The sequence below is a fragment of the Staurois parvus genome, unplaced genomic scaffold (genome assembly GCF_062004578.1).
Source record: "Staurois parvus isolate SC_StPar_1 unplaced genomic scaffold, SC_StPar_1.0 ptg000390l, whole genome shotgun sequence".
NCBI lineage: Eukaryota > Metazoa > Chordata > Amphibia > Anura > Ranidae > Staurois > Staurois parvus.
In genome coordinates, this window is record NW_028318186.1 from 11,798,974 (window position 1) to 11,823,641 (window position 24,668).

General features: G+C 41.3%; 1 protein-coding gene across 18 annotated transcripts in view; it reads left to right on the forward strand.

Moving 5' to 3' along the window:
• The window catches only part of OTOF (otoferlin), a 547,586-nt gene that overhangs the window by 467,981 nt on the left and 54,937 nt on the right, over positions 1 to 24,668 (forward strand). For 7 of the 18 annotated variants that reach the window (XM_089686080.1, XM_089686077.1, XM_089686076.1 and 4 more), the window contains 7 exons: positions 8,347 to 8,508; positions 9,250 to 9,412; positions 10,206 to 10,336; positions 14,672 to 14,701; positions 16,382 to 16,507; positions 19,316 to 19,382; positions 23,701 to 23,849. In XM_089686080.1, coding sequence (XP_089542206.1) covers positions 8,347 to 8,508; positions 9,250 to 9,412; positions 10,206 to 10,336; positions 14,672 to 14,701; positions 16,382 to 16,507; positions 19,316 to 19,382; positions 23,701 to 23,849 — 828 coding nt within the window. The remainder of the gene's footprint in view (positions 1 to 8,346; positions 8,509 to 9,249; positions 9,413 to 10,205; positions 10,337 to 14,671; positions 14,702 to 16,381; positions 16,508 to 19,315; positions 19,383 to 23,700; positions 23,850 to 24,668) is intronic. The other 11 variants (XM_089686083.1, XM_089686088.1, XM_089686081.1 and 8 more) reach the window with 5 other exon arrangements.

Genomic DNA, 24,668 nt, shown 5'->3' on the forward strand with positions numbered 1-24,668 from the left:
TGCCCACACGGTGGACAATAGAGCTTTTTCACAGTCACTGAACTTTACTTCAACCGGGGACAAAGTTTTACTGGCATAGGCAATCACCTTACTGACATCATCACGTTTCTGGTAAAGAACAGAACTCATACTTACCTGCGTAAACCCTGTCTCTAGATAGAAATTTTTACCCCCTTCGGGATATCCGAGACACGGAGCTTGTGTGAGACGTTCCTTTAACTCCTTCATGGCGTCCTCCTGTTTCTTACCCCACGACCATTCGACATCCTTCTTCAGTAGGTGAAGCAGTGGCTTGCTTATCTCGGCGTAATTATCAATAAACTTACGCGAGTAGTTTACCATACCTAGGAAGGATCTCAATTCTTTAAGGTTAGTAGGGACTTTACAATTCAGAACCGCCTCAACTTTCTTCTTTTGTGGGTTCAAACCTTCAGCAGTAACTTCATGGCCTAGGAAGTTTACCTTCGTGCGACACCACTGGGCTTTTTGTAAGGACAGTTTTACTCCTGCTGCTTTTAATTGGCCCAGGACATGCCGAAGTTCTGTAATGTGTTTGGCCATATCAGTACTTTTGATCAGGATATCGTCCACATATGCCAACGTCCCCCTTTCGAAGGCGTCTGGCATGGCCTTGTGCATGAACACAGCAAATTCATGTCCGGAATTTATGAATCCGAAAGGCATTCTCACCCAACAATATTGTCGATTCCCAAAACTGAAGGCCAGTTTGTATTGGTCTTCCTCACTCACTTTTATGGTCCAATACCCCTGTGCACAATCCAAAGCTGTGAAAACCTGGGATCCTTGGAGCTGGGCGAGACACTGGTCTATGTATGGGACCGGCCATCCTGACATGTACACACGTTTGTTCAGCTGACGGAGATCAGCGCATAAACGCCATTGTCCATTGGGTTTTAAAATACCCAGGATCGGGTGGTTGTAGGAGCTGTGGATGGGCCTAATTATACCCCTTTCATGTAACTTCCTGATAATCTCAGCTAGAGATTCATAGGAAGCTAATGGTAACCTATACTGTCTTACGAATACTGGTGGGGCATCTGGATCTGTTTGGATCCTAGCGATGTGTAGGTCAGTAGTCCCACAATCGTAAGAATCCTTGGCAAAGATCTCTTGGAATTCAAGGAGAAGCTCTCGGAGCAATTGTCGGTCGAGATCACTGGCACACGCGTCGGCGAGGGCCACCATCTCTTCCACTAACTCCTTGAATCCAGGAAAGCTTTCCGGCTGACCTATCTCATATGCCTCTTCAAGTTTTGTGGTGAGGTCATTGGGTATGTGATGTGTGTGTGTGTTCTCCTGCCATCCAGGTTCTTTGGGGTACTCTTGTTCTTTGATTGGGTGATCAAAGACAATTGATGTCTCTTCGATTCGACAGGTGCCATCTTTAGAATCGAATGGATAAATGGACTCTATGGTAAAAATACCCTCTGGTAATGAATGGAATGTTTGTTCAATTAATTGTTCCTCCGACAAATATTCATCGGGGATGAGTCCAATCACCTGGTTAGTAACCCCAAAGGTATAATATTCAGTCTCTACCGCTAGACCAATAAGGGTCTCTTTGGGTAAGACGATGTCCTGATTGGACAGATTATGTACGTAAATGTACATCGGGGATTGATGTGTGTTGACTAAGGGCGTGTGTGTAATGTTCAGTCCCTCCCCCTGCATTTTATGGGAGAGGCATACCAATGCATCTGACCCCTTCAGTCTATGTCCCTTTTTAACTTGGATGGGGAGTATGAAATTATTTATGCCCTTAGGAATTGTAATCTTTTGGGCTACCTGGACTTCAACAGCATAAGGCATCTGTTGCTGGGATTTTAAAGCTAAGTCCAGATTTTGGTATTTTTCGGGGTCCCCCTTTAGTCGACTCCATAAACAGTCATTAATTAGGTCGACTTGCATTGCAAAGCGATGTAATATATCGTTGCCAAAATAAATTTTAGTTTGGGGATTATCCAAGACTAGGAACACATGGGTGGCTGTTTTGTTTCCTACAGTGACGTTTAAGAGACACCTAGCCATTGAATTGTGATCATCAGAGTCATCAAGGGAGTCTGAAATCCAATGACGCTGAGGTGTGGAGAAACGGATCATTTCCATTTCGGTCAGGTGTTTTATCAGCCCATGGCTTACAAAGCTGTGTTCCTGTCTCAAATCTAGTTTGGCATATTTTGACCTATTAAGACCATTTATCCGCATGGGGATAAACAAGTTGCTGTTAACCCTTTCAATACCTGTCAAGAATTGGGTGTGATCTCCCCCTTTTCTTGGTTTATCCTCCTGATGAAAAGATATCGTAAGGATGTCATCTTGGAGGGAGATATCTTTTATTTTATCTTGGGGAATTCTAAAAATGTGTTCCTCATCTCTTCTGATAGGGTTACAGTCATCAGGTTTGATAACCGTTACATCAGGAAGTTGGCTGTTCCTGAAATGGATTTCTAATGATCCAGGCCTTTCTTCCACCAGGTGGCAGTGTTGTCGGGAATGGGGAGTTTTAAGTTTCCCATATTTAATTGGGGTATTTACCTGTGACCACAGGACTTGGTTCACACAATCAACTATGGTGTTCAGCCTTTTTAGGAAGTCCATCCCAATTATCATGTGGTGCTGTGATATGCTAGCAATGATGATGGGGTGTCTCAGTTCCTTATTACCCAGTTTCAGTTTAAGCCAGGCGGTACCCATGACTTGTAACGGGTCTCCACCTACACCAATCAATGAGCTGTCAAAACTTTTAAGTCTTGGCTTGGTGGGCATGACATTCGCCACTTTGTCAAAATGCTCCTGTGACATGATGGTTGCTTGGGATCCAGTGTCTATTAAGCCGACAATCGAAAGATCACTGGCATCCTGCACCTGCACCGTGGCATAATATCTCCCATCAGATTCAGTCAGCTCACACATGAAATTAGTGTGGTTGAAGATCTGGGGGCCCTTCAATAACCTATGACTAGCTCTTATCTCACCGCATGTGGTGGACACATCACCCTTATCCTCCCTGGTGGGATTCTTGGACTGTCTCAAGACAGAAGCACAACTAGAAGTTGGTGCTCCGTCTGGCTTGTCAATCCTGATGACTTCCGATGCCGCGACTATATTAGGGGCAATAGATGGACACTGAAAAACAGGAGAATCATTAATAACCAACAAATGGTCCCCCCTTGCCTGAGAACTAGCTTCTCCATTAGTAGGCGTGTCAGGGACGGGGCACACATCTCCTGTCATTTGACTCAGTGTCCTCCCCTGTTGGTTTAAGGCTTGGTTGCCTGTTAATTCTGTGACCCTTGGTTGGTCACAGGAGCTGCTCCTAAAAAAGGATTGGATGGAAATTGAGTGACAAGCCTGTCCATTTGTTCAGCCATTTTGCTGACCTGTGCCTCTATTTGTCCAATACGCTCAGAGGAGTCATTCTGTTGATTCTCCCTCTTCTTATACTTGCGCTTGTATTTTGGACGAGACTGGTAATGAGACTCAGAGTCAGAACTACTGCTCTGATCCCGACGCCATTGTTCTCTCTGAGGTTTTGGGGTCTCCCTGTTATTAAAGGGAGCCTGGGGTACTGTATCCCCCCTTTGAGCCTGAGGGTGTTCTTGGCGTGGAGGAAATCTTTGGAAATCGGAGTTTTTATTAAAATTGGGATTCTTATTGTAATTATGGTTCCTGTTGAAATTGGGGTTCCCATAAAAATTCCCATGTTGGTTTTGGCGAGGATAATAGAACCTCTGAGGATACCATTGCCTCCTTTGATTTTCATCACTGTACTGGCCCTTACCATACTTTTTATTCTTCTCACTTCCACTACCGTAGTTCCCTGGCTTTTGTCTATCCTTTCTCACCCACTGGTTTTGGGGTGCAAAGTTATGGACCTCCTTCACTTGCTGGGTCTGAGGTACAAATCTAGGGGAACCATTGGTTTTACCCCCACGGACTACTTCCGCATATGATTTCTTCTCTGCCTGCAAATTTGGATTTGGAGGGGAAACGGTAGTGGCTGCTACTATCTTGGGGCTATTTTTAGGTTCTCTTTTTATCCCGCCCTCACTGGACTGTTGGATCGAGAATAAATAGTCACTCTCTCTCACCAACCAATCAAGAGAGCATCCCTTTCTGTAATCCTTTGCAAGTCCCAATTTTATGTAAGCAGGTAATGCTTCATAGAATAGTGTCTTGAATTCTGGCTGGTTAGGATTGGGATCCTTTTCAGCCAGGAAATAGGCATTTCTGAGGACAGCCAGAAATTCTGCAGGGCTTTGGTGAGGACCACACTTTAAATTGTAGGCCGCAGCCTTGGCAGAGGTTACAGTTTTATAAGGCCCAAATTCCATGTGGCACTTATGTTTAACCTCTCTCCAGGACTGATTGGAATAGGCCCTCAAGGTCTCAAAGAATTGCCGGTATTTCTCCTCAAACACCCATGGCAGCAATTCTATTTTGGTGTGGTCATCTCTAATGCCCAGAATCTCTAACGTCTGTTCATATGTTTTCATGTGTTCGGTGATTTCAAGGGACCCTTTCTTAGAAAACATAGGAACAGTGTCCTTTAGGAACTTAATGACCTTTGGGGTGTCATATCTCCTGAATGACCCCTGGGATTTCCCTTCCTGCCTATATGAAACCTCATATCTTTCTTCAGAGCGCTCTGGAGTGTATCTTGAAAGCTTAGGAGGTGACCTATATTCTGACCCTGACTCACTATCAGATACTTCGCTGTGATGCGGGTATCTCCGCTCATCAGCCTCTGGCTTGACTGGGTTGGTCCGTCTTTGGACCCCAGAATTTATTTGGGCCGTCAACCTTATAATCTGCTCCTCCAGAGTTTTCTGCTCAGATTTTATCAAGGTAAGTTCTGACTGGTCATGCTTATCCCCTGGGTGAACTTTAATTTTGACAGGAGATAACCTCTCTGATCTGAAGTACTCCACCTCATCTTTTAAGTCCTGATACTTCTTTTGAAGTTGTTTTAATTCCTGAAAGTTTCTTTCATATAGGTCCTGAGCACTTCGAAAGTCTCCGACCAATCTATCATAATGTTTCTCGGATTCGTCTAAACGAACACCGGCATGACCAAGCTTCCCTTTCAAAGACTCAATGTCCTGATTTTTGCTTTCTAACAAGAGGCGGGCCTCTGACAACTCTTCCCTTAGAGTCTTGGTCTGCTGGGCAGCTCCAGCGGTCATGAACCATAACATGGGCCAAGCTTCTAGGAGAAGTCTGTCACGGCCTCTATCACTTTCTGCTCCAGCAAATGCCATTAAAAACCCAACAACCTGGCCCTTTTGGTTGAACAGGTCCTCAAAGGTATTCATGGCCTGCTCTTTCTCTTCATCCACAAATTCATTATTGCTATCCCCCAAATTCAATCTCTTGCGGAGATAATCTATTACTCCACATTCAACATAATTCTGCCAAGCACCGGCAGCTTTCCGGGCTGGCTTCAGAGTTTCTTCCTCAATACCTTGGGCCGCCATATTTTCCTCGTTATGCTTGGAAGAGGTGGATCCGTGATTACTGGATGCCATTTTGATACAAAATATATGTTTGATAACGTGTACAAATATACAATCACCAGTGCGTTTTGTGTTATGGTACGATTTCTATGGATCTCAGCAGTGCCTCCAAATTTATGTTGTGGTGGTTTATGTAAGGATATATATTATTTATAAAGGGCGTGTCCCTTTCCCTTAGATGAAATATTACAGTGCCTCCAGCCGTTAAAATACGGCAAATATTTAGTAAACCAATAATTTGGACACCTTGATAATTTGATCACCACTTATTATTATACCTTGAATTCTTTTAGCCAATATGATTTCGTACCATACACACAAAATTTGCCTTATAATAGATAAATATAAAAATTTATTTATGTACAAAAATTATATATATATTAACACAAAACACAAAAGACTGGTGATAAATGAATATTGGTACACACAATCAAAAATATATCCTACCAATGTAAGACACACTAATAATGTCTCTAACTAATTACATCAATCACAAATTTAAATGATACGATATTTATTAAATTTATTAATAATTAATAATTTCGAATATCTCAAAGGTTATATTCTTACATGCCGTGGCCATAGGCTTGCAAGAAGTAAGCCCTTGATATGTGATACTCTGGTTATTAATATTCAATAAATTATGAAATATGGAAAAATTTATAATATGGCAATAAACAATTTTTTTTAACAGTAACACAGTATCTGACTACATATATCTAACTATCCAATATCGTTGTAATACACTACGGTAATTTTATGATTCTACACAACAGAGGAAATAATTAATACAAAATCAAATAAACATCTCACCACACCCGGACGTCAGACTAGGCAACTCTCCCGTGGATTTAGCTGGCAGTGGAACGCCTTTAGACTGATATATAGGCAAGTGATAGATTCAATAGGGGAGAATGTAGGAAGTTATAAGTTTAGAGGTTTAAAGTTTTAGGAAGTTTGAAAAGATGGAAGAGTAGTTATTTCAGCAGAGATCTTCTTCAGATGTCAGGTCTTTCCATGAGGTCTTATGAGGGTTCTTCTTTTTCATGAGGTTTTTTTTTTTTTCTGTTACAGCACATGGGCTTTTTATATCCACTAGTCCATTGTTCTAAGATACCTTCCCACCAGGCTTCCTGATTGGCTAGTTGAGAAATGTGTGTACATAAGCTATTTCTCACCTGCCCGCCAGGTGGCGGTCATGTATCACAGAACAATGTGAGTATTTGATATGACTCATATCTTGGGTGGAATCTTCAGGTAATTTCAGGAATAAAATATACAGCACTTTCCAGATATAGCAGTGATCATACCTATGATCTTCTAAATAGGGACCATGGAATATAGGTGTATATTCGGTTATTCCTCCTTGAAGTATCATCCTGTTTGTTTCCTGATAAGACATGTAACTAATGCTAGTTTATAATGCATCTTACTTCCCATCATCTCAGTACTCAAGTTAGTGATATATAGTTCCCATTGCTGAGTATTTAGTGGTGTTTAAAGTCTATGACATCTTATTTATAATCTGTTTTTGTAGTACATTTTTGTAATGATATACAGTGAACTCTTAACTTAAATGTCCTGAATTTCACCCCTTGGTTTCAGCATCAACATTTTTCTCTGTGTAGGGAAAAAACTCTCTATTTGCATGGCCCTTGTATTGGGCTTATGGTAAACAATTGTTAATGCTTTCACCCTTGGTGAACAATAGTATATGGTAATAGTTTCAGAGGTCTGTTGGTTCATCACACTCTACAAGGTTTGGGTAAGCTCTCAGACAATCAGTTTGGTTCCTCTATTGTCATGTCCAGACCTTGTATATGTTTACCTGCTTATTGAAGTCTGAATAATGGTGTTTGATCACCTGTAGAACTTTAAAATAGTATTGTCTCTAGGAGGAAAGAAAAACAATCCCTTTACCCATTACATTTCTCTAGCTAGATGGTTCAACCAAGACAAAATTAACTCTTAGCATCCGGCTATTGCTGAGCTGTTTGCCATATAATATTATGTCTTGATAAAAGTCATATTTTTGAGACATGATTCAAAAGCCCACAACATTCCTATTGACATCTATTGCTTGTTTTTATCGTTCTTTTTATAAATGTGTAGATAAGTTCACCCACCAATCTGTTATTCTATAATTGCTGGCATTTATGTTAGCATTGACCCACACAGTGGTTAGCACTTCTGCCTTGCAGCAATTGCAATTCCCAACCATGGCGCCTCCTGCATGGAGTTTGCATGTTCTCCCTGTGTTTGCGTGGGTTTCCTCCGGTTTCCTCCCACACTCCAAAGACATGCTGGTTGGTTAATTGGCTCCTGTCCAAATTGTTCTAGTTTTTATCCCTGGCCATGCGGGATCTCCTGCATGGTAGGGGTTTGGGAAAGACCCGGCAACCTACCCTGTAAAATAATTGCTAAGAGAATTCATGGAAAAAGTCGCTTACAAGTGACGGTCCATGCAATCGCCAAGGGTCGGCTATGACTGAAATGGATAAATAAATGTTATCATTGGATTGAAATCTTCTCTTACAGCATTATAATCTGAAACATCAGCTACACTATGACATTGACAGTATAACATCTGCTGGCAAGATTTCCTTGTCTTTCATTAGATTGTATGCTCTTGTGGTCAGAATTCTAATTGTTATTGTTCCATGTATGTTTAATGTTATTTTTATGTTCCCTGTATGTCCCTTCTTGCATTGCTGCAGAAGATGGCCACGCTATAGAAATATATAAATAAAAAATAATTGTAGTTTCATCTACTGTATAACTACACTGATTATAACATGTCTCTTTCCAGATCCTCTTCTGGGGATTGAGAGACCTAAAGAGAGTGAATCTTGCTCAGGTGGACAGGCCAAGGGTGGACATTGAGTGTGCAGGAAAAGGAGTGCAGTCTGCCCTCATTCAGAACTACAAGAAGAATCCGAACTTCAGCACTTTGGTGAAATGGTTTGAAGTGGTATGTGGACAATACATAAAGGAACAAGTCTATACCTTTTAAGACTAAGGCCTTCCAGGGGTAAATATTGGGCCTTTTGGAAGCAAAGGCATTTTGTTGATGCCTGTACCTGTTTGCTAGATAGAAACATTTCCAACCTAGAAAATTGACTGCATAGAGTTTTAAAAAATTTTTTCTCCTTGCATTGACAGGGATGTTCTTCCTTGATCCAGACATCTACTGGCTTCCACCCAAGTTGAACCAAGTGCATAAATCTGACTAAACGCAGTAGGGGCATTGGGCTCCTTTGGGGGTAGAGACTGATGTAGATGGTTTAGTGTCCTGTACAAGGCACCCTGGTGTATACTGATGTACAGATGAGATAACAAAAATCTTGAAGCTTTCCTAAAATGTTTTGGGTGATGTTCTTGATCATAATAATAACCCAAAGTCCAATGGCCAAACTATGCTTTTAGTAGCCAGTCCAATTCTCTTCAAATTGAGGCCGATCCCCTTTAAGACAGCAATTCACCAGGACGAATATAGAGGTAGTGAATCTCCCTAGAAAAGACACAGACAGAAAAAATAACCTGAAAGAAGCTTTATCCCTTCTAAAGCTGTGTCTGGAAAAAAAAAAAGTAAAAAAATAAACAAATTACTTTAGACACACGTTAATGTTAATTTTGCAACTATTACAGAATAGGTATTGATGTTGTGGCTATAAAATGTGCTTATCATTGGGCAATATTTGTCATTTTACAGGATCTCCCAGAAAATGAACTGCTACATCCACCTTTGAATATTCGTGTAGTGGATTGCCGTGCATTTGGCAGATACACCCTGGTGGGCTCCCATGCTGTCAGCTCACTGCGTAAATTTATCTACCGTCCCCCAGACAAGAAGTCTCAGCAGTGGAATACCACCGGTATGGCTAGTTCAATGTCTCACTCACTTTATACTCTAACCTAATGATCCTAAATGGCCAAACCCTGATAGTACAGATTTAAAGGCTGCACAAACATATACTTGGCAAAAGGAAATGTTTTTTACAGCTGTTGTACTGAGGCATATTGTAAGTAACCATCCCTCCCCTGCTGCACTAACTTTCAGTGCTGTAAGCATTTGGGTTGTATGAGTAAAAAAGAAAATTGTCTTTTCTAGAGGATGAAACATACAAGAGCATTAGAAAAAAAACACTTGAATTAAACCACCTTAGAGGTTCTTTTATCTCTCTGGGGCTCTATTGAGCTCTGAAATGAGATCCTGGGTCTGAACACCTGCTGTGCCTATTATGCAGGGTTCCCACTATTCCTGCTAGGTTTATTTTATATATTGGAGAATGTAACAGCAGGCAATGATGGTAGGAAACCTAAAACTCCAGGGAGGCCAGGACCAGGGATATTTATTATAGCCAAGAGATGGCATCTCTGGAGTCCTCGGGAAGCCAGTAAATGATTTGGCTCATCAGACTCCAGCTGAATTATGACATTTGAGTAGAATATCCACTGCTTTTAGCACACTATGATTTATCTTAGAGTATTTTTTTCCATAATTGCCAGATACCTTTAAGTCACATTCAGCTTTCATTTCTGCCTCATTTCCAGTCTACGCATTCTTTTTCTTTGACTTCTCACTGTTGTGCATACTGTGACTTCTCTCTACATAATCTCTCTTCTTGAGTCTGTGCTGTGCTCTGTCCTTTTCTGTCCTTTGTCCAGCTAAATTGATGAGTGGCTATATGGCACTGGCCAACGGAGGGCCCTACTCTCGCCCCACAGGTGAAATTGTTGTCAATATGGAGCCTGAGGTGCCCATTAAGAAGATGGAGACCATGGTCAAACTAGAGGCGGTGAGTAACCAGATGCATGTGAAAGAAAAATAAAGTACCTTCTTTTTTTATATAGGGGTTTTCTGCTTTATCTGTGCATTTATCCAATCCTTGATCGTGGCATCCTCATAGAATCAGCCTTTTCACTGATGACGCGATCCTGATGGCCTCTGACTATCTTTCCATCTTACATAAACTCCAAAGAGTCTTGGCATCATTTAGCAATGTTTTATAGTACAAGCTCAAGAAGCAAAAATCCCAAAAACCTGACGCTAAACCTATCCCCACTCATTCAATTGCATCTTCAACATAACTATCCACATACCTGGGCTCCAACCTCCATACAATATTTATGGATTTGAAATTCTGTAACCTCTTAAAACTCTATAAGCCTAATTATAAAACCCTTCCTCGTATCCCTAAACCACAATCTTAAGCACCTATTATGAACTCTCTTTAACAGGTCAAAAACGTAATTTAAAATATTGATCTTTCCTAAACGTCTTTATTTATTCTGCAAAATAGCTATCCCTCTGCCAACACAATATCTAAATTCAGTTAAATCCAGTTACTTATTTTACATGGGGGCATAAGAAACCTAGATACTCACGCTCTATCATGGTAAAGCATAAGATCTCAGGAGCAGGGGCGGACTGACAACTCATGGGGCCCTGGGCAATAGGGGATCATGGGGCCCCTGTGTCCTCGCCCACACTCAAACCACACACAAAAAAGCCTAAAAAAGGTACCAGGGGCATCTCATGGGGCCCCTTACTGACCCCGGACCCTCGGGCAGTGCCCGAGTTTCCAAATGGTCAGTCCGCCCCTACTCAGGAGGGATGGGACTCTCCCATAGCCATCATTATTATACCGCAACTCTGCTAGATCAGGCTCAACACTGGTGGAAAACCTCCCCACACAAAATCTAGTTGCTAATGGAAGCCAACCTGAACTAACCAGGCAATGACCATAGATTGCTTTTGTTATTTTAAATAAGCAGCACAGTGGCTAAATGATTAGCACCTTTGCCTGGCAGCCCTAAGGTTGTTGGTTCAAATCCCAACCATGGCACTAAGGTTGTTGGTTCAAATCCCAACTATGGCACCACCTGTCTGGGCCTTTAATAAAATGAAAAAAATAAGCTGATACACGCCCAAATCACAACATTAGTGCATAAAGAGTTAATTACCCAAATAAGGGTGATGAAACCATAGATTAGCTTTCATCAGGAAAAATACACTGTAAATACATTTATATATTTATGAAGGGAAGTGTCATAGTTACGTAGTTAGTCTGGCTGAAAAAAGACTAAAGTCCATCCAGTTCAACCACTGAAAAAAAAAAAGAGTTATAATCCTATACCCGCAGTTGATCCAGAGGAAGGCAAAAAAAATGCCAGCAAAGCATGATCCAATTTGCTCCTGCAGGGAAAAAAATTCCTTCTTGATCCCCCTAGAGACAATCTGATATTCGTTGGATCAACTTTACCTATAAATGTTAGTATCCAGTTATATTCTGTGTATCTAAGAAATAATCCAGACCTTTTTTAAAGCAATCCACTAAACTGGCCAGAACCAACTCTTGAGGGAGTCTATTCCACATTTTCCCAGCCCATACTGTGAAGAAACCTTTCCATGTTTGGAGATTAAATTTCTTTTCCTCCAGATGTAAAGAGTGCCCCCTTGTCCTCTGTGATGACCTCAGGGTGAATAGCTCTACACCGAGTTCACTATATGAACCACTGATGTGTTTATACATGGAGATCATATCCCTCCTTATGTATTATACATGGAGATCATATCCTCCCTTATGTATTTATACATGTTGATCATACCCCCCCTTAATCTCCTCTTCTCAAGAGAGAATAAATTCAGTTCCTCTAATCTTTCCTCATAGCTGATCTCCTCCATGCCTCTTATCAGTTTGGTTGCCCTTCTCTGTACTTTCTCCAGTTCCCCAATGTTCTTTTTGTGAATTGGTGCCCAAAACTGAACTGCATATTCCAGATGAGGTGTTACTAATGATTTGTACCGGGGTAATATGATATCTCTCTCTCTGGAGTCTATACCTCTTTTAATACAAGAGAGGATTTTGCATATAAAGAGAAAAAAGTGAATTGTAGTTCATGCACAAGATCTCCCCTCAGTTTCACTGTCTAGAGAAAGACAAACTCTCAGCTACAAGCATCACATACATTTTCATTAGAAAAATAAAAATACAGCATTTAACAAACATCAATACACATTTTGGAGTAAAATCCCCTTTTTCAAGTGGATTCGAATTTTGAGATCCCTTTCTTATGCTGCATTTTATTATGCTAACCAGAGAATAACTCAAAGAGGTTATATCAAAGTTTCAACATCCCTTAAGATCTCCCCAATGCTATGTGGTAACATAGGCTCTCTTTTTTACATGTTTTGGCACTGTAATTCTATATGCTCATACTGGAACTGGATTTTAAAAAAGGCATTTCTGGAATATCTACAGTTTTCATAACTCCATCTCCTGCATTAACCTCTTTACATATAGCACTCGAGGAATTCTTTCCATGAACTAAGGTCACTATCGTACATTTACTTGTACTGGCCGGATGATCACCAGACTCTGAAACTCCACAACTTCTCCCAATATCCTAAACACCATACATGCTTTAAACCATTTTTGCTCCATGGGAAACATTATAGCATTTCAACCTTACTCCATCGCAACTTATTCTAATGTCGGTTGAGTGGTCCCAGTGGTTATCAAACCCTATGTGCTAAATTTTAGTTTGACTAACTACCCATCTTTCAGTGAACCCAGACTGGTATGTTTTTGTTTCTTTTTCTTTTTTTGCTGTTAAATAACCTCAACACCTATTCCCTCCCCATCCACCCTTTTCATAGTCTCCTCTGTGCTGTTCCTCTTTATGCTGTTTACCTGCAGGATGTGTCTTTTGTCTACCGGTGTCCAAATGGAACTCCCTGCTACTAACAAAGTAGCAAGGAGACGATACTTCAATTTTTTGTGTACGTTCTTGTTATAATTTGCTCACAGTATACCTTGTAATTGAAAATCTTCTGTATCACTGAATGTGTTGTACTGTACTAACAAAATAACAATACTAATGTATATTACCTGCTGCCCATATCAGACATTAATTGACCAATAAAGAAATAAAGAAAAATTTAACTAAGAAAGTGGGTGTAAACAGAAACAGAGCCAGATATGTTGCTGTTGCATATATGCATTATTTGACCAAAAGATCATGGACATCTGACCATCACACCTACTGTAGGTAACAGTGGTCTCCAAACTGCAGCTCAGGAGCCAGATTTGGCCCTTTGTTTGCCTTTATCCAGCTTTTAGGGCACTATTCCTCCCACTGGCATTAACAGTGAGGCACTATTTTTTCCACTGACACCAATGATGGGACACTATTCCTCCTACTGCCACCAATGAAGAGGCATTGTTACAGAGGCCAAGACATTTTCTATTCTCATTGGCTATAGTCTGGACCCTCTAAATTCTGAAGGACAGTAAACTGGCCCATTGTTTAGAAAGTTTGGACACCCCTAGTATATGAGCTTGTTGGACATTCTGTTTGAAAACCAGTGGTTTCGTTATGAAGTTACACTGTTTGCAATTAAAGCAGCCTCCATTTCTCCAGGAAGGCTTTCCAAAAGTCATTGAAGTGTGTCTGCAAATTTGGTAAAATAGAGGTCATATATTGATGTTGGATGAGAATGACTCACAGTTGGCTTTTCAGTTCATCCCAAAGGTGTTCAGTAGGGTTTAGGTCACGGCTCTGTGTAAATCACTCGAGTTCCTCCACACCACACTCCTGAAACTTTGTCTTTATGGAGATAGCATTGTCTACAGGGGCAAAGTCATGCTGCAACAAAAAAAATTGTTAACACAAGATTGGAAGCATACAGTTGTCTAAAATATCCTTTGTATGCTGTAACATTAACATCACCCTTAGCTTGAGACACCTCAACTCAGTCATTTGGAGCTTTTGGTCTTCTAGTGTAAGTTGATAGCTGACACACTTTTCCTCTAGTGGCTTTGCCCACTCTAGAGTCATGGATGAATTTGGTAGTGTTTGCCATTATCTTGGATGTTTACAGAATTATGCTCACGGGTGAAATGTTTTTGAGACAAATTACCCAATGAAGAAACACAATCTGAAACACAAAAGATCTCTCTGGAGCTAAAAGGAAGATGAAGGTGTTCTTTGTTTTGCAATATAAATATGTTCATATTTTTAATGAATAGTCCATTTTGTATATCCTTCGTATTTTGTCTGCCATTGTCATTGTGAGTCTGTAAACATGGTTTGTTCTCTTTCCATTCCCCTCCATCTCTGTGTGACAGAATTCCGATGCAGTTGTTAAAGTAGATGTGGTAAGTTGTTATTGTTTTACATACCATTGCACACACCTTGCGGGTAACACAACTTGTTCACCACCATGATGTATTCTACTGAGTGTTTGAGAGTGTAAAACAAATGGCATGAAATTGGGATCACTGCCTGTGGTGTGTTTATTAAAATGACTCTGTTACTATAATAAAAAAATTAAATGAATGCCATTCCTGCAAAAGAATACATGCCTGTCCTGCTGCCTGGGCTTTGTTCCCCGGTCCAGGGAAAGATCTTCAGCATCTCACTTACTTCCAGGTGTTTTGGATGCCTGACCCCCCTGTTGTGCTTCGTGGTCCCTTTTGCCTACCCCTGTGTACTGTAATGTAACAAAATGGCTAGCAAAGGACACCCCGGGGCACAATGGCATGCGCAAACATTTGTCAGTCCTTGAAGTGTCGAATGCTGAACATTCTTCAGCAGAGCTTGGACTTTCATAGAAGCTTAGTTTGACAGAGAGGGCAGTGGAACAGGTATGTCATTTTTGTTTTTTGTGCAGAGATGGTATAAAGAGTCATTTTAAGGGTTGCATGACACCTAATTAAAATAAAAATAACTGAAGTCTGAGCCTGATACGTTCACTGCGTATGGTTTGCGGAATTTTCTTTTTTTTTTTTTTAATCTGATGCACAGTTCGAAATGCGGAATACATTAAATATAGAGTTTATTGTTTTAATGGACTTTTCTCACCAAAAATAAAGCCCTATATTGTATTTAGTGCCTTGTGCTTTCCAGCAGGGAAGTGAAGGAAGTGATAAATATGTGCTTCTTGTGGAGTCTGTATTAAAGCTAACCTGTTGCTTTGCCATTCATAAGTAAACCAGAAGTTAGCTTTTGAGTGTAAAGGGAAACCCAGAAATATCCCAACTGTGGTCCAATTCTGTTGAACTGAAAATTATATTACCTATGGAAACAGACACAGATCAAGGGGATCATGTTCTTGAAAGTACAACAGTCTGCAAGATTGTCATTTACATTCACTTGACATGTGCTGGTGACCACAAGGGTCAGAGCACTCAGTCACCCCACTAAAACACTATTCCATTACACTGCTAGCTACAAGACAGTCCACACTCCAGACCAAGGCATCAGTTCTGTTCTCTAACACCTCAAAGGATAAACTACAACTTTGGCCTCCAATTAAAAAAGTACCTGCTGATACCACTACTGAGGTCCAGCTTTTGTGATGATGTGGCAACAATGCTGCACTGGTCCTGAATTCAGTGCACAGTTGCCACTCTTATGTCGGCTGTGCCTGCTTGCACTACAGTGGAATAAAGAAATGATATTGTATATTACTATTGTCGCTTCTGATTTGCAAGCCTGTAGCTTATCAATCAGCACCTGGCCACACCTATTCCTGCCCACTGCTCTCTGGATTGAACTTCCACTGTTACTGAAACCCTCCCACTGGGAGCGGCAGTGTCTAGGAGGCGGAGTGTTTGAGACACAATGGAGGAGGATTTGACTCAGGGAAGGTAACAATAGTTTTCTGCTTACAAGGCTTGTGCATTGCATAGTAACTACTGTATATTGGGTACATGTTTAGACCATCATATAAAAGACTTTAGTTGTACTTTAAGTAATAAGACACTCTAAGAACGCAGGGTTTAGTGCAGAATTAAGTTGATATTTTCACTGACCCTTTATTTGTCCTTCCTCAGAGTGAAGAGGAGAAAGAAAAGAAGAAGAAAAAGAAGAAAGGGGAAGAGATTGAAGAAGAGGAGCCAGATGAGAGCATGCTGGACTGGTGGTCCAAGTACTTTGCTTCCATTGAGACACTGAAAGAGGTGAGACATGGGAAGGCCTTCCAGGAGTATTATGTGTTGGTTTTGTTGGGTATCCTGGAAGATACTCTTTCAAATTAGGTCAGTCAGAAGACAATTAGGGATTGATTTACTAAAACTGGAGAGTGCAAAATCTGGTGCAGCTGTGCATGGTAGCCAATCAGCTTCTAACTTCAGCTTGTTCACTTAACCTTAGTGTGAAGTGAGAAGTATCAGTCATTGAGGTGAATCTCAACCAAGTACACCATGGAACTCAGGGGGTCCTTCTGAATAGTCACCCTGCCATGTCAGGTGACTTTCTGTTCCATTTTTCTTTTTTTTTTCTTTGCAATAATCTCTTCACCCCCCTTTGTGCTATCTTTAATAGTACTGATGCACACAAGGATCATACAACTGCTCTTGTGTGTAACCTTACTGAACCGGTAAATATAATATCTTGCCTTTTGACCAGGTGCAAGCTAGAAAGTGGTTAAACAAAGTGACATGACGTTCCAATAATAACATCTTCATCTGTCATAGGTTGTCAGTAGTGTCTAGTTGGTACAATTAGCAGGTAGCATCTCCTGCAGATCAAGTTTCTCATCATATTCTACCATCTCTCAGCTATCCCAGGGAAAATATGCTCCCTGATCTAAAAGAAAGACATTTCTCTGTCACATAATGGGCCTATTAAGATATCCCAGGTGGAACATACTCTCTGAGTTGAACATACTGCCTGACCTGTGTTTGCCCAGGACAAAGACACATCCTTTGGTCACATGCTGGACCTAGTAAGATATCCCGTGTTGAACATGCTCCCTGATCTGTATTTGTCCAGGGAAAAAAAACACATCTTTTAGTCACATGCTGGACCTAGTAAGATATCCCAGGCTGAAGACAACACTCAACCACATGATGGGTATAGTAACATATCCTAGGGAGAACATGCTCCCTGATCCATGTTCATCTAGGAAAATGCAGGACACTTCTCAGTCGCATAATGGACCTAGTAAGATATCCAAAGCAGATTATGCTTAATGGTCCATGTTGGCCCAGGGAAGGGAGACACACCTCTCAATCATATGATGGGCATTGCAAGATATCTTAGAGGGGACATGCTCCCTGATCTGTGTTCATCTAGGAAAAGACAGCACACTTCCCAATCACATGATAGACCTAGTAAGATAGCAGAGATTGAACATGCTTCCTGGTCTGTGTTGGCTAACGGAAGGGAAACATACCTCTCAGTCACATGATGGGTGTAATCAGATATCTTAGGGGGAACGTGCTCCCTGATTTGTGTTCATCTAGGAAAAGGCAGCATGCTTCTTATTCAGATGATGGGCCTAGTATGATATCCCAGGTTGAACATGCTTCCTGGTTCATGTTGGCCCAGGGAAGGGAGACACGCCTCTCAGTCACATGATGGGCATAATAAGATATCTTAGGAGGAACATGCTCCCTGATCCATGTTCATCTAGGAAAATGCAGCACACTTCTCAGTCGCATAATGGACCTAGTAATATATCCAAAGCAGATCATGCTTAATGGTCCATGTTGGCCCAGGAAGGGAGACACACTTCCCAATCACATGATAGACCTAGTAAGATAGCAGAGGTTGAACATGCTTCCTGGTCTGTGTTGGCCAACGGGAGGGAAACATACCTCTCAGTCACATGATGGGTGTAATCAGATATCTTAGGGGGAACGTGCTTCCTGATTCATGTTCATCTAGGAAAAGGCAGCACGCTTCTTAATCAGATGATGGGCTTAGTATGATATCCCAGGTTGAGCATGCTTCCTGGTTCATGTTGGCCCAGGGAAGGGAGACACGCCTCTCAGTCACATGATGGGCATAATAAGATATCTTAGGAGGAACATGCTCCCTGATTTGTGTTCATCTAGGAAAAGGCAGCACGCTTTTTAAACACATGATGGGCTTAGTATGATATCCCAGGTTGAACATGCTTCCTGGTTCATGTTGGCCCAGGGAAAGGAGACACGCCTCTCAGTCACATGATGGGCATAATAAGATATCTTAGGAGGAACATGCTCCCCGATTCGTGTTCATCTAGGAAAAGGAAGCACGCTTTTTAATCACATGATGGGCTTAGTATGATATCCCAGGTTGAACATGCTTTCTGGTCCATGTTGGCCCAGGGAAAGGAGACACGCCTCTCAGTCACATGATGGGCATAATAAGATATCTTAGGAGGAACATGCTCCCTGATTCGTGTTCATCTAGGAAAAGGCAGCACACCTCCCAGTCACATGAAGGACCTAGTATGATATCCCAGGTAGAACCTGCACCCTGGTGCATGTTTGCTCAGGGAATGGGAAGACACTTCTTGGGTACATGATGGTCCTAGTTGCTTCACAGCTTTTAGAGAGCATGTTTTCTCTCTCTCTGAATACCTTTACAGAACACCTTCCCCCAACCAGCATCCTTTTACTTTACCTGATGAGGATTTCCTCCAGTCACAGAACAAAACCTCATTTACACACAGTGGAAAAAAGGTGCCAAAATGCTCCACAATATCTGATGATTTCCAACCCAGTGGCCATTTTCTTCTACCCCTAGGCTTTATGTAAGTTTCCAATGCCATGCCACCTTTGAGGATGAGATTTTTTTCTCCCAATGAGTTACATTGTTGCCCCCCACTGATTTCACTTTAGATCTGCATATAACTTTGTACAACAGATGGCAAAATGACACTGGATCCAAATTGTCAACAAAGGATCTTCTTACTAAAAGTGTTAAATGATGCTTGGTATTAATTCCATGTATTGTGCTTTTGTAATATTTTTCTTTCTTTTTGCAATTAAATTCAGCAATTACGCCAGCAAGAAGCCGCAGCGGCAGAAGCTGAGGAGAAGGAGGAGATGGAAATCGCAGAGGGTAATTCTAGAAAAAGTGATGTGTTCTCTTTCCGTTATATGTTGAGCTAGATGTTCTCAGGCAGAGAGGATTCTGGGAAACAGTTTTAGTGATTTTTTTTCTGGAAGTGTTTAAATAGAGGAAAAATGTCTAAAATCGTGAGAATGAGCTGTTTTGCTTTGTCTACAACTGTACTCCATCTCCATGACTTAAAGCTATGAAAGTTGGCACAACCTGGCTTCAACATACATACGAAAGTTTTAGATTTGATTCTTTCAAATGTTATGAACAATGTAGTTTCAGTTAGCGTATATCTTATATATTTACATTTATTTTATTGATTTTAATTATTGATGTCAAAGCATGCCAGGGCACCACCATAATAACTTTATCCTACAATAAGTCATAATTAAAAATGAAAGGCTAAGTCCAACCAAAATTGATTTTTCAGTTAAGGGTGGAGCCCAGTGGGTAAGATCATTCGCTGACTTTTTATATCTCTCTGGGATTTTCAGATACCCTTATGGTAAATCTGGCCCTGCACACTCCTTTAGGCATTACTGAGGCAGGCTAATATAGCATGATACCCTTTGCTTAAAGTAGAAGAAAATTAGAAAGTAACTGAAGAAATGACAGTGGTGATAGTGTGACATCCAAGCAAGGGGACGTGCGGAGCGATCCTTTCAGTCCTTTCAGTAGCTGCAAGAATAAATTCCTGATATGTCACAATATGCAGCAAAAATACACTGCTCAAAAAAGGAACACTTTGAAAACACATCAGATCTCAATGGGGAAAAATCTCCTGCTGGATATCTATACTGATATGGACTGGGTAAGGTGTTAGGAACATAAGGATTCCCCATCAATTGATGGAAATGAAAATGATCAACCTACAGAGGACTGAATTCAAAGACACCCCAAAATCAAAGTGAAAAATGATGCAGCAGGCTAGTCCATTTTGCTGAAATTTAATTGCAGCAACTCAGAATGGTACTCAGTAGTTTGTATGGCCCCCATGTGCTTGTATGCATACCTGACAACGTCGGGGCATGCTCCTAATGAGACAACGGATGGTGTCCTGGGGTTATTTACTCCCAGATCTGGACCAGGACAATACTGAGCTCCTGGACAGTCTGAGATGCAACCTGGTGGCGTCGGCTGGAACAAAACATGATATCCCAGAGGTGTTCGATTGGATTTAGAGCAGGCAAGCGTGGGGGCCATTCAATTGTATCAATTCCTTCATCCTCCAGGAACTGCCTGCATACTCTCGCCACATGAGGCCAGGCATTGTTGTGCACCAGGAGGAACCCAGGACCCACTGCACCAGCGTAGGGTCTGACAATGGGTCAAAGGATTTCATCCCAATACCTAATGGCAGTCAGGGCGCCATTGTCTAGTCTGTAGAGGTCTGTGCATTCCTCCATGGATATGCCTCCCCAGACCATCACTGACCCACCACCAAAACGGTTATGCTGAACAATGTTACAGGCAGCATAAAGTTCTCCATGGCTTCTCCAGACCCTTTCACGTCTGTCTCGTGCTCAGGGTGAACCTGCTCTCATCTGTGAAAAGCACAGGGTGCCAGTGGCGGACCTGCCAATTCTGGTGTTCAATGGCAAATGCCAATCAAGTTTTATGGTGCCGGGAAGTGAGCACAGGGCCCACTAGAAGACATCAGGACCTCAGGCCACCCTCATGAAGTCTGTTTCTGATTGTTTGGTCAGAGACATTCACACCAGTGGCCTGCTGGAGGTCATTTTGTAGGGCTCTGGCAGTGCTCATCCTGTTCCTCCTTGCACAAAGGACCAGATACCGATACCGGTCCTGCTGATGGATTAAGGACCTTCTATGGCCCTGTCCAGCTCTCCTAGAGTAACTGCCTGTCTCCTGGAATCTCCTCCATGCTCTTGAGACTGTGCTGGGAGACACAGGAAACCTTCTGGCAATGGCACATATTGATGTGCCATCCTGGAGGAGTTGGACTGCCTGTGCAACCTCTGTAGGGTCCAGGTATCGCCTCATCCTACCAGTAGTGACACTGACCCTAGCCAAATACAAAACTAGTGAAAAACAGTCAGAAAAGATGAGTAGGGAAAAAAAAATGTGAGTGGCCTCCACCTGTAAAACCATTCCTGTTTTGGGGGTCGTCTCATTATTGCCCATATAGTGTACCTGTTGTTAATTTCAATAACACCAAAGCAGCTGAAACTGATTAACAACCCCCTCTGCTACTTCATGACCAGATCAATATCCCAGGAGTTTAACTGACTTGATGCTATACTTTGAATTAAAAGTGTTCCTTTAATTTTTTTGAGCAGTGTATATTTTTATAAAGATTTAAAAAAATCAGGACCATTTTTCATTGAAAAGGCACCCCTGGGTTAGTGGCTTTGTCTAGGCTGACGTGATGTTATAAGTCTGCTGCAGGCAGGAGGAAGCATGTCCTCAATCTACTAATCAGTGATCATTGTATAAATTGTAATTTTGTAGCAAATCACAAGGCTGCAGCAGGGGCTGATCTAACTCAGTCCTAATTTATATGGTCGGCCAGGGGATGGTAAAAATAGGTGGTTGAGCCACAGTTTTCCCATCCCCTTCCCTGACTGCCCAATAGCAAATAAACATGGCCACCAGCAATGTTTGTACACACTATACCACTGTCCAGCAGGCAGTTTTACCACCAAATGCAACCCATTCTTGTACATGGGTTCATGCTGCAACCGTCCTGCAACAGCTTGTAATGCAGGCGATTGTGGCTTTTAGGGGTTTATACAGGCATCCAGAAGATGACATATAACCGATATACTAATGACAGCTGTAGGCCTCAGGCACTTCATATAGGGAAAAGGATGCATGAAGGTTGGTCACCTCATTTTGCAACAACCAATACCCAACACAGCTTTAAATCTCACAGACATCGAGCAACATAATCATGCCCCCCTTATCGAAATGTAACAGTAGTGAAGGAGAGAAATAACAGGAATATTTTATATCAAATTATTAAATTGACAAATTGTGACAGTTGCCTTTTGAGTTGAAATTAAAAATTAAAGATATACCAGCATGTGATTGCACCTGCTAAAATCCACCCAAGAAATGTTGGTTTTGCGAGGATTTTGATCATAAAGCAGACTTGCCTTACCTATGCTCCATAATCTCTAAAATTGTTAATACTTTAGTACAGTATGTAGTCCCTAATGCTTGGCTGAACCAATGCCAACAAGCCAAATCATTATTTCTGTATAGCACATGCCTTTTCTGATATGCCCACAAGCATGTACATAGAAAATGTGAGTGTAGGGAAGGAGAGAGCTACAGGAAATGGATTATGCTGATCTATATAAGAAGACATCCCTTTATATATACTGTAGAGCCATTAGATTAGCCTATGGAGCATGCATAGCTAGAGTTGATTACCGGTAATTAAGTTACAAAAAATTAATAGATGCTCAGATCATATGGTAAGTGAAATTTAGAATTGCTTCTAGAGTAAAGCTAGCCATAGTTGGATCACAATTTGGCCGGTTCAGCAGGGACAGGCCAAATTTAGTTCCATGTGTGGCCCCTCCACTTGTCAAAAGCCGATCTAACAATATTTCTGGTGAACCTGTTTGCTGGAAAACTTTTCTCGATCAGCAGCTGTAGCCAATGGGGAGAGCCCTGCTGTCAGAATACATTGTCTCAGTGAGGAGGATTCCTCTACCTCGATTGTGTGGATGGAAATATCCATTCATTAAAATGATCCATCTATGCCCAGCTTAAGAATCCTCTTAGTTATGATGATGAAGGGACAGATACCTAATGGCTAAATAAAAAAAGGCTAAATAAAAATGTACAGTACACTTTCAGACAGGGGCGGACTGACCATTTGGAAACTCGGGCTCTGCCCGAGGGCCCGGGGTCAGTATGGGGCCCCATGAGATGCCCCTGGTACCTTTTTCATAGGCTTTTTTGAGTTTGGGCAAGGACACAGGGGGCCCCATGATCCCCTATTGCCCGGGGGCCCCATGAGCTGTCAGTCCGCCCCTGCTTTCAGACATGCATAAATGTTATACATTGAGATAGCAAATAAGGCTGGTAAGTTGGTAAGTATTGTGGCTTCTACAATACATGTATTATTTCTGTTGAGGTTTGATGACCTCTTATCTTACCTCAGTGTGCCATTCACAGAGAAAAAAGAAATATGCATGAATTTAGAAGGTGATAGCTGGAGAGGGAGGTCTTAGATCCATCCTCTACTCCAAACTATCTGTCAACTTTCATGCACATTGTGGTTTAGTGTCTTGTGTTGGTTCCTTCCATCTCCACTCCACCCAATCCTTGTGTGATGGCTCAGAGATCAAAATTGATGAATCTCCCATGAAAGGCGCCAAGGGTCAGGTGAAGAACAAAGAAAAAGTCAAAGTGCCCAAAGAGGACAAGAAAAAGAAGCAACAAGCCGAGCAAGCGGAGAAGAAGAACAAGCAGAAGATTGATGAGTTAAAGGTGCGTGGGGAGTGGATGGAATATGTACATCTTGTGTGATACCTGTGTCTTTTATTACACTGTGAGAGCTTCTTGGAAGACTTCATTGCACTTTTAAAAAGCATTTTTGACTGTACTTATGTTCCAAAAAAAAAAGGATGTTATGTGCCAACTCCTTTCAGTTAATACTGTTCTCACTTCCATTAAAGACATCCCTCCTAACAATCCTAAAGCAAATGCTACACCACTCCAGGTCAGTCCACCTCAATGCTAGCCCCCTCATCTTCTCCCAATAGAAGGTGCTGGTCTGGTTTGCAACCCTGAAAACTTGAAGAGGAATAAGTGTAAGATCACACATTACCACACAGGAGATCTAGAAGCTTTACTGTAGCAATTCAAAGATAAAAACATCACAGCCCCTAAAAGACAGGTGCAAACATTTAATAAATAATATAAATATGTGCCACGCTCCAATACATAAATAAATGAATAATCAATATGCTATATATCACATGATTCAACTCTAAATTAAAAATATGTAATCGTGAAAAACGATGATAATTATCTCAATGTGATAAAATATAAAAACTATCCAAATAATACACCACATAATTGATCATAAAAATTGCATATATAAAAAATATAAATTGTATAAAAAAAATTGTCCAATCTGTGTAATTAATCCAATAAGACCAGCATCATCAAATGGACTTGGTAATTTTCTTATGCGCTCACCTTAATTATAGCCTAACTGATAATTAGGCTAAAATAGCTTTTTCTCCTGAGTGGACAGATGGGATATAATCCTGTAGTGGATCTCCTTCCCAAGATGTAGGTTAT